This window comes from Dama dama, chromosome 2 (genome assembly GCF_033118175.1).
Source record: "Dama dama isolate Ldn47 chromosome 2, ASM3311817v1, whole genome shotgun sequence".
Lineage (NCBI taxonomy): Eukaryota > Metazoa > Chordata > Mammalia > Artiodactyla > Cervidae > Dama > Dama dama.
This window is the reverse complement of record NC_083682.1, coordinates 40,608,925-40,626,296: the sequence shown is the minus strand read 5'-3', so window position 1 is coordinate 40,626,296 and position 17,372 is coordinate 40,608,925. Positions and strand designations below refer to the sequence as shown.

Here is a 17,372-nt window from a genome sequence, read left to right as displayed (position 1 = left end):
CTTGCCACCCAGAGCTCTTTGAGAAGCAGTATAAAGTGGTAGTTTAAGAGCATGGGTTCTGGAAGTGGACTGCCTGGATTAGAATCCAGTCTCTAACACCAACTGCATAAACTTGAGCAAATTACTTTACCTCTCTGCATCTTTAAAATCAGGAGTAATGATAGGACCCACTTGTAGGATTATCATGAGGCGCAACCTAGTTATACATGTAAAGTGCCTAGAATGATGCCTGGCACATAGGAAATACTACTTACATTCTGTTATAGTTGTTCTAAATCATATACAACTAAAGATTGATAAATATGAAAAATATTAAATTGATTAATGATTTGAGGAGTGGCATTTTGGTTCCAGGAAAGTACTATTTAACAGGATGTTAAATTTGAGTTTGGGGTTATCAAGTAGTATAAGAAAACAAGTTTTTCAATTCCCAGTAAATAAAAGGAATGTTGGTAGAATAAAACAGGATTATTATTTTAGTGAAATTCTAAGGGGAAAATTTTTCTAAGCCACATATGACATACCTAACTTTAAAAATGTGAAGTTAGAATGTAACTTTACATATCTGTAAAAGTAGAATGTAACTCTTACATATCTGCTTTCATTGTTGTTTTTGTTATTATTTTATATTTTATTCTAAGAAATGTTGAGAATATCATGCATTTTAGTAGCAAAGATAAGTATAATATGTTTTTCAGATGAATTACTTATTAATACTTACCAGGTATTTTATTTATTTTACTTTAATTCAGTAACTTGAAATTGCTGTTATCTAGTACTGTAGCCCTCCATGTACATACTGTCTTAACCGGATCTGTTACACTTAGCCAGAGCTAGACTGTTAGAATTATAAAATAACTCTAGGAAGAGCCTCATAAAGGACATACTAAGACCGTACTAACGGAGTACTCAATAGTAAGTTTCAGCTGGGAAATATCTTTAGAAAAGGTAAGATTTGTGCTGTGCTTTGAAAGATGGATGAGGACGTGAGTTGACTTAAGCAAAGTTACACAGATGTATGTGGATGATAAAGAGCATGGGTGTTTCTTTATAGGGCAAATGAATATGAATGGAATGTAAGATGAGGTGTTGGAGAATATGTAATGGCAGATAACCCTTGGGAAGCTTTTGGGGCCAAAATCATGCACAAAGGATTTTGATACAGTTGGGATTTCATAATGCAGTGAGAAACCATCCAAGTTTTTTGAGTTGAGGGAGGAGGAGAGAGGGAATGTGTCTTATTTAAAAAAATCACTCTAGCCTGTTGTATTTGAGTGAGTAACATCTTGAGGACCTTGAGACTACTCTGGTCATTATTTTGATCATCTAGTAGAGAGTTAATGAGGGCCTGAATTGTGGCTTCTGTGGAGATGAAGAGCAGTAAAATTTAGTGAGTAGCTGTGTATGTGTTTATGAACTGTTAAACAGATAACTTTTGGTAGTAGAAAGTACTAATTAGAATTGAATACACAATCTTTCAGAGATTCTGGAAGATCAATAATCTGTACATAGAACCGGCTGTTACAAGGTTGATTTTACTTTAATGAGAGATATCATGCCTTAAACAGTTAAGGGGAAAAAAATGAAGCCATGGAATCCCTTTTTCAAGTAAAATCAATAGATGCTATCTGTATATATAACAGATGATACTGGAGCTGTTATGTTTTCTGGAACATGCATAAAGCTATCTCATCTTCTTTTATTTAGTTCATTTGAACTGTAAGAGCCTGGAAAACAATATGCAAACCACTACTCTAGAGCAGAATATATGCATATGTTCCAAGTGGGTTTTTTGTGTCTCATTAACTACTGATTTTCTACTTTCTTGAGATGGAAATTAAACACTTCTAGTGACAAGGTTTTAAGGCTTTCATTCCTTTTATGTAAAGTACAGTATTTAGGCCTTTTATTTAAAGCTTGTATTCAAAGATATTATAAAGTTTAGACTGAAATGATAAAAGTTATAATTCAGTGATCTTTTTGTAATTTTGATTGCTGATGTATTTTGTTGGGTGGAGTCTGGTATATTTTATTCCGTATATACTGGCTATATATACTGTATATACTGGTTGTATATGTTATAATTAAACTTACAGTGAATGAGATAACTGTATATCTAATAGCTGTACTTGAAGTAAGAATAATATAGGTATACAGAGAGTTCAGGGAAGGTTTTAGAGACCGAGCCTTGAAGGATGACAGAAGTTTCTCCCCGTAGTGAGGATCTAATAGACTGTGTTAGAGGGAACAGTATTAACTAAAGAGCTGAAAAATGTTTACAACACCTTATACAATATGAGAATATCTGAGGGGGAGTGATTTCTTTCTGTTCACTAATTTTTCTCCAGTAGCAAGTTAGTAGCTACTAAGAAATATTTGCTGAATAAGTGAATTGGTGATTATGTTAAATCCAGTCACTGTACTTTGTGTGTGTGTGTGCACTTGTTTTGGTGTTATATCTTTTTAAAGTAGCAGAGACCATCAACTAAAATTAAATTTGTTAGGTGAAGATGAACTAAAGTAGGATGGATCTGCTTTCACAGTGAAAGTTGCTCAGTCATGTCCGACTCTTTGCGATCCCATGAACTATACAGTCCATGGGATTCTCCAGGCCAGAATACTGGAGTGAGTAGCCTTTCCCTTCTCCAGGGGATCTTCCCAACCCAGGGATCGAACCCAGGTCTCTGGCATTGCAGGCAGGTTCTTTACAAACTGAGCCACAAGGGAAAGAGCAAAAATTTGTAGACTTCCTTGAGCCAGGCAATAGCTAAAACACAAGATTGTTTGTTTTTAATAATATTGATTAGATTTTATGTTGCTGAAGTCTTCAAATCTCATGATTGTGTTGAAGCAAAATCTTAGAATGATTTAGCTATTCACTTAGAAAGTTTCATTGAAAGCTGTCACAGAATTATTTTTTGTTAGGCCTTAAATTTGCATATTGCCACTTATTTCATTGTACAGTGTAGTAATTTTCTCCGCTACTTACAAGGTTGGCATCCATAAGTTGTTCTAAATCATATGCAACTAAAGATGGAAAAGTATGAAAAATATTAAATCGATTAATGATTTTGAGGAGTGGGATTTTGGTTCTGCAGGATATTAAATTTGAGTTATGGGGTTATGAAGTAGTATAAGAAAACAAGTTTTTCAATTCCCGATAAATAAAAGGAATGTTTGTCAGAATAAAGCAGAATTATTATTTTAGTGAAATTCTAAGATAGAAGATTTTTCTAATCCACATATGACATACCTGACTTTAAAAATGTAAAGTATTATAGATGTTACTGTCACTTAATTCATATCACTAAAAGGAGGGTGGAATATCAAGACATTGTGGTCATTGGATATATGAGTTGGTTTTCTAAGCTAATTGGGTTTTTTTTAATATTTTATGAAATCCTTTTATGTTTCTTTTCTTACAGGATATGACATGTCTACATTTATTAGGAGGTATAGTAGGTATCTAAATGAAAAAGCAGTTTCGTACAGACAAGTTGCATTTGATTTCACAAAAGTGAAACGAGGGTGAGTTAAGCTTTCTTTCTTTCATTCTTTTTGGGTTTTTTTTTTAACATCTAAGGGATTTGAATATTTTAAAATGTTAACTGCAGGCATTATTTGAGCAAGTTCCAGGAGATGGTGAAGGACAGGGAAGCCTGGTGTGCCACAGTCCATGGGGTCGCAAAGAGTCAGACACAGCTGAGCGACTGCACAACAACAATAGGCATTATTGATTATGAATTACAGAATTTCAAGCCAGTCTTAAAAGATGAACTTCATGTTTTTTTTAAGAAGTATATCAGATACTTTTGCACTAGGATTTTTGAAGTTCTTCCTAAATTTTCCAACAGCTTTATTGAGACAATTCACACAACATAAAATTCACCCTTTTAAAGTGTACAATAAGTGGTTTTTAGTATGTTTACAAAGTTGTGCAGCATCACTGCTGTCTAATTCCAAAACATGTATTTCCTTTTCCTCTGGACCCTGGCAGTCACAAGTCTACTTTATATCTCTATGGATTTGTCTGTTCTGAATGTTTTTAGGTTTATAAAAGTAATAAACTGTTTTTTTTTAAATTCTGGCAACATAGAATTCTGACTTAAACTGTTAATATTTTGATATATCTAATCTGTTTTCTGTGTGAAAATAGAAATAAAAATAGGTGTATGAAGACACATAGTAAATCCCATATTTGGATCACACTATTTGAAGACTGCTTCCCTCCCCTAATAGGTATTTTAGATAGTCTCAATATCTGTGCACATAGATCCAGCTCGTTCTTTTGAATGGCTTTAGAATTGTGTTGTAGATGTACCTTTGATTTATTTCCTTTTTTTAAATCTTATAAAAGAAATGCATTGACTGTTCTTTTGCATATGCTTACATTCTTTTTTTTATTTTTAATTTATTTTTGATCACACTACTTGGCATGTGGGATCTTAGTTCCCCAACCAGGGGTTGAACCCGTGCACCCTACAGTTGAAGCACGGAGTCTTAACCACTGAATCACTGTGGAGGTCCCTATGGTTGCATTTGTAAGTGAAATTCCCTGTAGAATAAATTCTTAGAATGGACAAGTCAAACGATATATATATATACATGTACCATTTTAATAGAAAATACCAAATTGCCCTGTATAAAAGTGTTACCAAATTATTGAGTTAAATACAGTTATAAATACCTCTTTCAATGTATTCTTCCATCATCATGAAAATGTATCTCATTAGGTATTTACTTTATGTTAGTTGATTGACTAACTTTTAAATGTGATATTGAGCCTCATTCTCTGTTTGTAAAAATACCACTCTTGCTTTGTTAATTGCTTTTCAGGATCCTTTGCCCATTTCTCTGTTGGACTTTTAAAATTCTTGTCTTAAAAACTCACTGGCAGTTTAGTCAGATAAATTTAGGTTTGATTTCTAGCTTCACTCCAACTAGATGAGGGATTTTAGTAAGATACTTCGGCCAGCTTGCTAACTTTTAAAAAGTAATTTTATTTTGAAATAATCCACTTCCTGAAATGCTGCAGAAACGATACAGATAACTCCTACACACTTCACTCAGATTGATCAGTTTTTAACATTTAATTATTCTTTGTGTGTCTGTGTGTGTTTACTTTTTTGTTTGGTACATTTGAGAGTGGATTATATATACATCATGCCTTTTTACAGTTTATAACTCTCAACATTTCAGTGCCTGTTTCCTAAGAAAAAATATCTTTTGTTACATATCCATCAATTGGCTCACTTTTTGTACATCATGCCGCACAAACTGATGCTGGTTTTGCAGGACAGTGCGTTACATGGAAAGGACTCCGTGAGGCTGAACGGTTTGGGGTTAACGTGTTGGCACACGTACGGCCCATTTGTACCATAGTAGTGTGGTGTGGCACGGCTGGAGAGCGTTAACTTAAGCTTCAAGTTATTTCATCTGTGAATTTTTTAAAAATTTGTTTTTATTTTTGGTTGCACTGGGTCTTCGTTGCTGTGCGTAGCATTCTCTACTTGCCATGAGTGGGGCTACTCTTTGTTGCAGTGCGGCTTCTCATTGCAGTGGTGTCTCTTGCGGAGCACAAGCTCTGGGTGTGCGGGCTTCAGTGGTTGCAGCACGTGTACTCAGGGGTTGTGGCTCTTGGGCCCGGGGTGCGTGGGCTGCATTAGCTGTAGCACGCAGGCTTGGTAGTTGTGGTACCCGGGCTTCATTGCTCCATAGCATGAGGGATCTTCTCAGATCAGGGATTGAACCCGTGTCCCCTGCACCACTGCGAAGTTCTGTAAATATCTTTTCATCTGTAGAATGGTGATGTTAATAGCATTTATCTATTAGGATTTTTGTGAGAATTAAGTGATTAATTGTACATAATGCTTATTAGCACATGGCAGACTAACAAGCTTTTGGATTTATTGGGAAAATAAATTGTCACAGGTTATAAATACTGCCCCCCCCCTTTTTTTAGCATTTATTAAAACTTAAAACTATGTGATAAAAATTGTTATCTTTATTTTTATGGCTACTATCTTTTAAGCAAACTTAGAGTGGGGTTTTCTACCTCAAAGTGATCAATTAACTATGTTTTCATGGATATTTTTATGAATTCAGTATTTTTATTTAAATCTTAGGTTCGTTTAGAATATATCTTGATATTTTAAAAGTGAGATGGAGATTAACTATAGTTTTTTAATAGAAATATGGAATATTCAAAAATCAAAATGAATCATTACCCTGTATGGTTAAATGGGCTTCCCAAGTGGCGCTAGTGATAAAGAACCCACCTGCCAATGCAAGAGACATAAGAGATGTGGCTTCAATCCCTGGCTCAGGAACACCCCCTGGAGAAGGACACGGCAGCCCACCCCAGTATTCTTGACTGGTGTACCCCGTGAACAGAGGAGCCTGGTGTGCCATAACCCATAGGGTCACACAGAGAGGGATACTACTGAAGCGACTTAGCATGCACGCACTTGGTTAAATGACTTTTCACTTAAGTACACTTACTTATCTAGCCCCTTTTTTGTTATTCTGGCAAATTCTTAGTCATTCTTCAAGAATTCACTCAAACATTTTTTTGAGGAAGCCTTTTTTTCTGTTAGATTTTTAATGACATTGTCTTATCCATGAAGACAGTATAGGCTCAGATTCTTATTTTCAGGACTTTCCATGGTGTCTAAACATAGTAGATGCGTAATAGTTTTTGAAAAGATGATTAGGTGAGTTTCTAAACAGTAGATTAAATGGTTCCATGAAAAATGGATCCAATAAATTGCCTGTTGGTACATCTTTTTTAGTTGGTTGTGTTAAACATTGGTCCCTTCATTTTCTTTTTGTTTAGCATTCCATTTTTTTGATAGTGTTAACTTGCCATGTAGAATTACCCTGAATTCTAAATTGGTACAATTTGAAGTGGTAAGACATTGTTATGTAACTAGCAAAAGAAAGAATAATCCAGGTATTGTCTGTGAGTAAGAGTATGGATGATCAGCCTTTAATTCATTGCTCTTATATTTGGGAAGCAAGTATCGGAATTTAATTACACTTGATTATAGAAGTAATAATAAATACTTGTGTTCTGCATGGAGTATGAATTGTCATGCATTTGGTTTGAATCATATTTAAGGCATTTGGGTTTGTGAACTGAGTTTTTCGAAGTCAGTTGCTGACGTAAGCATGTGATAACTGTTCGGATTTTTCTTAATTGAGAAGTTTACAATTCTCTGGGAAGAAATGATGTGGAGGCTAGTGAGAGAGAGAAGAATAAAAAATGTTCCCATTGTTTTTGGCCCAAACCTTTGGGGAGATGGCACCTTTTACTGGGAAGGTTTTTGGAAGCAACATAGGGTAGTGGTTAAAAATTAAGAATTTAATTTTGGAAATACTAGTTTTTAGATGTCTGTTATTTTTTATAAGTTAAGATATCAACTAGGCAATTTGACAGTACTAACTAGGACCTTTGAGAGTTCTGGTCTGGGTGTATACGTGGCAGTTTGGAAATTTCTGCCGGGGGAATGACAGTATCCTAGGGAATAAGTGTAGAATGAGAGGGGAGGGCCCAGAAACATCTTGAGATACTCAGCATTTATTTTAGAGAATGAGTAGAGGGTGAGGAGATGAGGAAAGAGACTGAAAAAGTAATGGTGCGGTAGGAAGAAAACAAGGAGTGATGGCTATCCGGGATGCTGAGAGAGTAGAGAATTACAAGAAGGAGGAAAAAGTTTGAATGCTGCTGAGAAGTCTAGTCAAGTAATGTTGGACTGGTATTCACTGGAGAGGCAACATAAAGGTAGAAGTGGTTTACACTGGAGTGAGTTGAATAATGAATCAAAATTGTAAATTTGCCAGGTGACTGCAAGAGAGTTAAGGGTATTTGCAAGGGCATGATTATAATACTTATCTTTGGAATTATGAGCTAGATGAAAGAAGGAAAAACTAGAAGGGATCAATGTGGGTAGTGGTAGGGTTAATACGTTGAAGTTTATGATGAAGTCGAATAGTTTTTGTCGTGGGACACTTGACCAAGGTAGCTAGAAAGTTAAAAGGTGGCTGTCATGGTGAGGTGTCTGAATCTTGGCTTTTTCTTACACTGAGGGTGAGGGAGTGGTATTGGGGGCTAGGGGTAATGTGGTTTCTTGGCAGGTGGTAAGAATGTGAGAATAGGGGATGTGGTTAAGGGTCTTTGAGATCAAGATGTTGGATTAATTCTGCATGTAAGATGTTGAAATTAACTGAGAAAAACTGAACCATTGTTGAAGTCTTTTGTGATACAGGGGAAGTGACCAGAAAGTAAAAAAATTAATTGGCAAGGGAGAGGGAGGGAGAACTAAAGGGACCAACAGTGACTGATGAAACAGGAGTGTGATGTGTGTGGGGATAAAGAAAGGGTTGCAAAGAGGGGGTGATGTCCTCATCCCGAACTCCTGAAACTGGTACCAGTCAGGGAGGATATGGGTATGTGTGAGTTAACACATCTTATTTGGGAGGGTTATTGGACTAAAACTGATTAAGGTGCCTACATAAGGCAGGCCAGTGTTTGTTCTTTAAACTCTTGTCCTGCAAAGCACTGTTTTTGCTTTTCATAGCTTAATGGTTTTTCTGGTATCTGGAGTTGTGTTTTAAGGGATAGCTTAGGGTAGAACAGCTATTTCTAAGTATGGATCATTTGTAAGTTAGGGAACATCTATACATTTTTTTTGAAAGGGCCTTGTTCCGCTACCAGAAGTTTATGAAAAGCTCTGCTTTAGTGTCTTATCCACTTGGGTTTACACACTGACCCTAAAATCAATTCACTTTCTGACCTTAGATACTCTCATAACCTCAATGAACCTGAAATTTCATTGTCTATAAAATGGGACAAGACCACCTGCAGGATTTTTCTGAGAACTTGAAAAACATACATACACCAAGCCCTTAATACAGAAGCTTGGTCTATAATAAACATATTGGTGTTAGTTGTGTGTGTTAACTCTGTTACCTCTTACCTAGTGTTTTTGGTGTCAGTTTTGTAAAATTCTAATTTATTTGGTACTGCTGGTATTTATCTTTCTTTAGAAGTATCTAAAGAAATACGTAAAGAAATCTTTTTGGAAATATTTAACAGAGTATTTTATTAAAAACCGTTTCTCTTAAGTATCACTTATTTTAATGTCCGGATTAGAATGACTTGGTAAAACTGTCCTTTATATTGTAAAAAAATAATTTTTTTAATTGTATGTATTTGAGTATATAATTCATGTTTTATTTATTTGTGGCTGTGCTGGGCCTTTGTTGCTGTGCCCAGGTTTCTCTAGCTGTGGACGCAGAGGCCGCTCTCCTTGTGGGGCACAGGCTTCTCGCTGCGGTGACCTCTCCCGTTGAGGAGCCCTGGCCCCAGGGCCCGAGGCTTTGGCAGTTGTTGCACGTGGGCTCAGTAGCTGCAGCTTGCAGGCTCCAGAGTCCAGGCTCAGCAGTTTTGGCACGGGGGCTTAGTGCCCAGCGGCATGTGGGATCTTCCAGACCAGGGAACCAGTCAGTGTTCCCTGCATTACAAGGAGGATTCTTAGCTATTGGACCACCAAGGAATCCCTAAAATAATTTTGATTTGCATCACAAATAAGCTACTTTAAATAAAGTGGTACTCACCCAGACTTCAGACTCCATTGTGCCCTGTTTAGTAATTTGAGGGAAATGCCCTTTAGACGCATGAGCAGTGTGAGCATCAGATGATTTTCTCATGTGAAAAGTATAGTATAAACCTGGTTATATATTGTAAGCTTTTATTTTTATGCTCATGTTTTACATCTTTTTAGTTTGAAATGAGCACCTTGATATTGGACATATGGTATTTCCTGTTTTTGTTTTTCTATACGATTTCTACTTGAGGTTTCAGGTTCAATAATGACATAAAAACATGTGATGTTTCATAACATCTTGTCCTCTATTTAAATAAAGAACCAGATGGGAGTTTGAAACATAGATTTAATAACAGACTCAATTGTTTTTTTCTTTAAACAGGGCTGATGGAGTTATGAGAACCATGAACACAGAAAAACTCCTAAAAACTGTACCAATTATTCAGAATCAAATGGATGCCCTTCTTGATTTTAATGTAAGTTGATTACATAAATGCTTTTGTAATTTGATATTTTAAAAATTGCATTATTTTAATTAGATTTTTTTATCTCAAGTTGTCATAGACCAATTTTTTCACACTATTATCCTATTTGGCTAAGGATTTTCTATAAATGTGGTCCCAAATCAGATTACTTTCTATTTTAATAATTGCTTAAGATTTACTCTGATTTCTTTGGTGGTGCTTCCATGATCCCCCCGCTATATCATAGGGTATAAAAGCTGAAGAAAGTGATGGAGAGGTGACGAGATTGATGTGAAAATCTGCTTTTTTTGATAATGGTTTTTAGAAGTTAAAAATGTACAAATATTTTCCTTATGACTAGCTGTCTTAAGATTTCACTTTTTGTCTGCTTTGCAGAACTCAAAGCACGACAGTTATTAAGAAATAAAGGGAAGTTCAAATATACTTGTAACAGTGTGTTGTATAGCTATTGCCCAAGGACTTTGTGTTCCCTGGGATTTTTGTTTTAATGACTGCTACTTGAACCGAATTTCCAGCTTTGTTACTTGTTTGTAGTATGTTGGGTGTTAGCATTTTCAAGTTGTCTTTTTTGGTGCATCTAGCTTAAGATATTTTATTTTAGACCTTGTAAGTGTAAGTTAGTGATTGAAACTGTGACAGTTTAATGCTGAAATTGATTTTCCTTTATTGCTGTGCTGTTACTTGGTAATCTTTAACTTCTAGAGGCCAGGGACCAGCTAGCTCTGCTTTTCCCTGCTGTGTCCCTGTTGTCAGTACTGTGTGGCACATAGATAGTGTTCAATAAACATTGAGTAAATGCATCCCGTAAGTACTTTATAGACTAGAACAGGTACTCAAGCTGCTGTTTTATGTGGCTTGTGACCTGAGAACATTTTTAAATGGTTGCAAATAATAAAAGGGAATATTTTTACATTTTTGAATGGTTGCTAGTAATAAAAGAAATTTTTAAGTATATGAAATTTGTATTTCAGTGTCCACAATAGTGTTTTTAGAGCAGCCTCATTGGTTACATGTAGTCTGTGGCTGCTTTTTTTGGTGTAATAATGGGGCCAAGTAGTTGTGACAGATCATATGGCCTGCACAGTCTGAAATACTGCGTCACACCCCTAGTTTGCTGGCTCCTAGTCTAGAAGACAGGGGATTAGTGTAACTGCTGAAATTTATTTTGATTTTTATAGAGAAAATGTCCAACCATGAATTTTTTTTCCACTTAATTTATTGTGGGCATCTTGATAAAGTTGCATGTTCTTTTCAGTGTCTCTTATACTTTGTTGTATGTAATAATTTATTGCTTCCCAGATGGCTCAGACAGTAAAGAACCTGCCTGCAATGCAGGAGACCTGGCTTCAATCCCTGGACTGGGAAAATCCGCTGGAGAAGGAAATGGCAATCCACTCCAGTATTCTTGCCTGGAAAATCCCATGGACAGAGGAGTGTGGTGGGCTACAGTCCATGGGGTTGCAGAGAGTCGGACATGACTGAGCAACTAACACTTTACTTGTTGATAAATGTTGAGGGCATTTGGTTTTTTAATTCAGAAAATAAATGGGGACAAAAAAAACAGAAGGGAGAAATACTAGATACTCCATGTGTGTGTTAGATAATAGTGTATCTATACATTTATAGGCCTGTTTTATAGAATTAATGCCCTAGACAACGAATTAGATGGTCAAAGGTCATAAACATTTAAGTGTTTAATAAATATTGCCAAATTATATTCCAAAAGGGTTGAGCCAGTCACTAGTCAATGGGCACCTGTTTTTCTTCGTTCTTATTGGTGTAGAATAATACCTTGGTTTTGACTATTTTGATACCTACTAGTCTGGTACTCAAGAGAGGATAGTTCAGTAATTCAATTTGATTCTTTTAATTTGCGTATCAGTGAAGTTGAACTTCTTTTCACATTATTAGCTATATGTATTTTTTATTTTGTGAATTGTCTTATAGAATTCTTTCTGTAATGCAGATCGATCTTGTCAGATATTCTGAAAATATTTACCAAATTGTTGCTTACCATTCAGCTTATATTTTTCTGTACCTAACACGTTAATTATCATGTACTTAGATATCTAGATGGCAACCCAGTCTAGTATTCTTGCCTGGGAAATCCTATGGACTGAGGAGCCTGGCAGGCTAGAGTCGGTGGGGTCATAAGAGTCTAACACAACTTAGCAACTGAACCACCACCACCACAGTTATCTAAAAAGGAACATAAGATTAACTGGTTTTATCCTTTTATTATTTTCTTGAGATAAAGCTAAAGGTAATTTCTCATATATCCTGGTAGACAATTGCTTTTTTTTTTTTATTAAAACATGAGTCACTAATAATAACAATATTGATCATTGGATACATGTTATTTATGGGTGAGTCCCTTCTCTTTTTACATGAAACAAGCACAACATTGTTAATCAGCTATACCCCAATACAAAATAAAAAGTTTAAGAAAAAATAAATATTGATCATTTATGTGTAAAATACTACAGGAGACTCTTTACACCAGTATGTCAGTTAATTCTCCTGTAACTATATGAGGTAGAAATATTATACCCATTTTGAAGATGAATTTGTTTGTAATATTGGGAAAATTATTTCTTTTTAAAAAAAATATTTTCTACCTAGCTTAACTCAGTTCTTTGGTTATTATCGTAGCCATTTAATAAATATTTTTTTATTTAGAAATATTCAATAAATTCTTCATGACTGAAAGTGAACTTTACTTAGAAAGGGGCTTTATTTTGTAATTGGAAGTAATTAATGTTGAAATGAACTTAAAATACTTTTGAGATGTAGCCTAAGAATTTCAAAGTACTTGTGTTTTCACTGACTTATTTCTGAACTAAATTCATTGTTGTCGGGTTTGTGTTTGTGGCTTTTAAATAAATCTGGACTCTTCAATCAATATTTTTGCACTGTATGGCTGTGACTGATTACTAGAGATAAATGTCTTTTTCTGTCCTACACCTAAGTGTTTGAATTCATTGTATCTTACTTTGAAGGAAGTCATTATCATTTTAGAACAGAACATTAGCTAATCTTTCTATTTTTTCTCCCCAGGTTAATAGCAACGAACTTACAAATGGGGTAATAAATGCTGCCTTCATGCTCCTGTTCAAAGATGCCATTAGACTGTTTGCAGCATACAATGAAGGAATTATTAACCTGTTGGGTAAATATTTCTATTGTTTAATAACATTTTATTTCTTATCTTGTATCATTGATCAATAATATTGTCTTAGCTATTACTTAAAGCTGCCTTAAAATTCATTGAGATACAGTTATTCATTGAACAATTTGGAGAAAAGAATTTTATACCTGACTACACATGCTAAGTGATTAAATAATTATACAATTAGAATGTTCGGCCAGATGAACTCTGCACTTTTTAAATATATCTATTTTTTCTATCAGTTTTATTTTTAGAAATAGAAAAATTTCTTAAAAATTAAGTTGAAATTTTGTGTCTCAGGAAAATAATTTCCTCACAGTTTATTCCAAAATGAACTTTTAATTGTAAAATTGATACTTTTTTCTAAACTTAATTTTTAGATTGATAATTATTTTAAAATAATTAAATACTTTTTTAAAGGATGTGTTTACATTTGAGGCATTTTAGGAGTGTGTGGTGCTTTGTTGTGTATTAGATATATATGATATTCAGTTAGTTTTGCCTAGAGATGCTAATTTTTTTCAGTGGAGTTTGAATGGAGTAGAAAAGTAACAGTCTACAAAGAGTGTCAAAGTATCAAGTGTCAAGATGTCAGATGTGTTTACTCCAATATATTTGTTTTCCCTTTTCAGTAATTTTTTAAATTTGATTTTCATAGGCAGGGGTAATACAAACTCATTTAGGGATGCTTTAATCCATGGAGATAGGGAAGCTGGATTTTTTTTTTCCCCACAAGTGAAAAATGGAAAGTTTTTTTTACAAAGTTTTGGAAAGTATAGTCTCACACCTTGTGACTGGTATAAATTAAGCTCTTCACTGCTATTTATGTAAGTTAAATTAGTTTTCCAAGTGACATCTGGACTTGGAAAAGTTGCCATCTTTCTTAATATTACTTAGAATATTTGGAAATAGACACTTAGCACTGTTTTAAATGGAGTCAAATGTGATCTATATTAACATGCAAATTATACTTAGAGAATTGTTATAGAAGAAATACTGTAGGAAAAACTGGTAATAGGAGTAAAATCATAATTTATTCATTTTTAATGTAGCAGCATCTCTATTTTAACTTGCTTTGAATACCTAAGCTAATTTAACACTTTTTTTCTGTAGGGTGAATGTGTTTTCTGAGACATCAGTATAACTCGGGCTGTTTTAAATCTTTTTCTCTTTTTAGTATTATATTTTGATGTGAATAAAAGTATGTTTATATCTGTTTTTGGCAGAAAAATATTTTGATATGAAAAAGAACCAGTGCAAAGAAGGTCTTGACATCTATAAGAAGTTCCTGACTAGGATGACTAGAATCTCAGAGTTTCTCAAAGTTGCAGAGGTAAACTGTTTTTAAATGACTGTATCTCTTAATTTGGTTTCTTTGTCATTAAGTGTACATTTCAAAGAAATCAGTCTTTACCCAATGAAAGAAGTGTCTTAAATATAGTAAGGTATCTATTCAGTTATAACACTATACTATATTGCATTCTGTGCTGTAGTATGAATATGATATAACATTGAATATTATCCTGTGTACTTAATCTAGTATTTATTGAATACTAAAAAGTAATCTAATTTTTAAATTCTTTCTCTATAAAATCAGGTATATGGTGGTGATTTTTATGTTTGGAATTGGCTGTATATTGTAGACTTATTCTACTAAATATGGTAAAGAATACTCTGTTCGTGCAGATCGCCTTCCTTCAGTAAGGCTTGCAACCAGAGCCATGTGGTTCAGAATGTTTTCTTCCCTTCAGAAGTGAACTTAATGTGTTTATTGTTTGTCATTGTTTATGAAAGCTATGAATGTAGGTTATAAGATAATTAATTTTGTAAATCTTTTTGAAAAATGAGTTTCTGAGAGTCACAGAAGGTAGTTGTGGTAATGCTTATAGACATTATCTTGCTTCCACAAAGGCAGCACTTAAAGAGTTTTTGTTTTCCCTTTCTCTTCCATCTACCTATTATTACCAGAGGTGTCTTGTTAGGGTAATTCTAAAAGATGAATATATTGTATTATTGATCAGTAATATCCAAGTAGTTCATCTGAAGCTAGCAAGTTGGTGATTCTGCCTCTATTACCGTAGTGATGTTTTATTCTGTAGTAGGTGGAGAAAGATACAAAAAGATGATGAGACCTTTGAAGAAAATAGCTTTGTGGTGTTAAACTATTTTATGAAGTGTACTGGAATTTATTTGAATTTAAAGTATCTCTCAAGGAGAAGTCAGTTTTTTCCCCATTTCTTTAGGGTCAGTCACATGCTAAAACCAGAAAGAAGTAGTATTTATGATGATTCTAGTAAATTCTTTAAATACATTTACTTTGTTGACCTTTCCCTTTGGCTTCTTTTGTTCTTTGCACTTGATAAGTTGTATCTACTGACTTAAGTTTTAAGCCCTTACTCACCTCTAGATCTGCTGGTCTCACCCTGTGATGGAATGGACCATCCACTCCGTAGGAATACTCCCCTACCTTAAGAATATTCTTTGATCAAGTGGTCTCTGGGCTCTCAATTTCATTATGAGACCTTAGTTCTTGGAGTGAAGACTCAAGTAACCTATTCAAATGTGTTTGAAGCTGACAAATATATCATTCAGTGATTAGCTTTGAAGATCTTGGTATGAATTATTTTATCAAATTTTCTACTGATACCATTCTGGAATTGGCCCTTAAAAGGTTGAGAAAAGGAAGGGAGAGTGATTAGAAAATGAAATAGTCATATAGTATGGATAATCATGTCACAGGAGAGAAAAGAATTTTTAAATTAGGGTGTTGAGGTAAATAAGAATGGTTTTTATCTTCTTTGCTAGAAATTGCCTGGTACCTGAGCATCATGAAAGTGTGTTGGGATTGCTTTGTGGGGACAGTTATATCCTGGTTAAATATCACTTGGTATTTGTATAAAACCTGGCCTGCTTGAGTGAACGTAGGTTTGAAATCTATGGTGACTGCCAGGGAAAGTGTACTTTATGGTGAAAGAGTGAGTCATTGTTGTTAGGTTTGTTCCTTAACTTCTTATTATGCTCCAACAGACTTGTTCATGGTCAGCCTTTCTAATTCTTGGTGTAGTGTTTTTGTCATAGAAGTGATAGATTTTTCAGATTGTGACAAGGTAACTTCTTTAGGTGTTTCGAAGATGTAGAGATGGTAACTTAGTAGCTTGGTTGAATTTCCAACTCTCCTTCCCCTCTTGTTAGAACTTTTAGAGCCATCAGATAAATATCTAAGTCTTTGGAAGTATTGAATGATATCTGTGGAGATTAAATATTCTTCTAATTTTAAAGAATTCTTCCTAAAATATTGCTCATAGTACTAGTCATAAATGTTATTTTCTAAATTTTACTTATAAAGCCCCTTATTATAATTTTATCTATTAAATACGATGCTGCTTCTTCTTACAGCAAGTTGGAATTGACAGAGGTGATATACCAGATCTTTCACAGGTAAGTATTGTTGTAATATCAGTCTCTGTCTGCTGTGTTCTACTAGGTCTGAAGGGTACAAAGATGAATAATATGCAGCTCTTGCTGTCAAGATCAGTGTAATTTTTCTTGATTTTTAATGTTTTGATATATTGCTGATGATTGTTCCAACATTATAACCATATAAAAATCTACTCACTTCTTGGTAGAGCCAACGAGTGCTCTTCTGTTCTTTTAGTTTATTCCCTTTCAGTCTCTGTTTCTCATCATTATCATTACCACCCCACAACCCCCCAACCCCCTGCAAAAAGAAAGAACTGAACTTAGAGAATGGTGTTTTAAAAACAAAATCTTCACTGTAATATTGGTAGAGAATTATCTTACACAGGATTTGTTTTTCCTGTTTTAAACCTTCCACTTTGGCTCTTTGACTCAGGTAGATACATTAAATAAGTATAAACCTCAAAACATTGCTCTTGAGTCCTGGCTGTGCCACCAGCTGACCCTGTGATCTGGGGAAGTTACTCTCTGTGCTTCAGTTTCATTATTTCTAAAATGTAGATATTACAATACCCATCTCAGTTGGGAGGATTAAGAGTTAATACCTAAAAAACATTTAGAGCATTAAGCATTCAGTGTTAGCTATTATAATATTATTTTTTATTATCATTATCTTAAAAAAATTTTAGGAAG

General features: G+C 34.5%; 1 protein-coding gene across 12 annotated transcripts in view; it reads left to right on the top strand.

Annotated features, from left to right (window-relative positions):
- PICALM (phosphatidylinositol binding clathrin assembly protein) overlaps positions 1–17,372 on the top strand; it is a 94,024-nt gene that overhangs the window by 34,189 nt on the left and 42,463 nt on the right. For all 12 annotated transcript variants that reach the window (XM_061120110.1, XM_061120102.1, XM_061120096.1 and 9 more), the window contains 5 exons: positions 3,426–3,528; positions 9,991–10,084; positions 13,151–13,262; positions 14,489–14,595; positions 16,659–16,700. In XM_061120110.1, the coding sequence (XP_060976093.1) occupies positions 3,426–3,528; positions 9,991–10,084; positions 13,151–13,262; positions 14,489–14,595; positions 16,659–16,700 (458 nt within the window). The remainder of the gene's footprint in view (positions 1–3,425; positions 3,529–9,990; positions 10,085–13,150; positions 13,263–14,488; positions 14,596–16,658; positions 16,701–17,372) is intronic.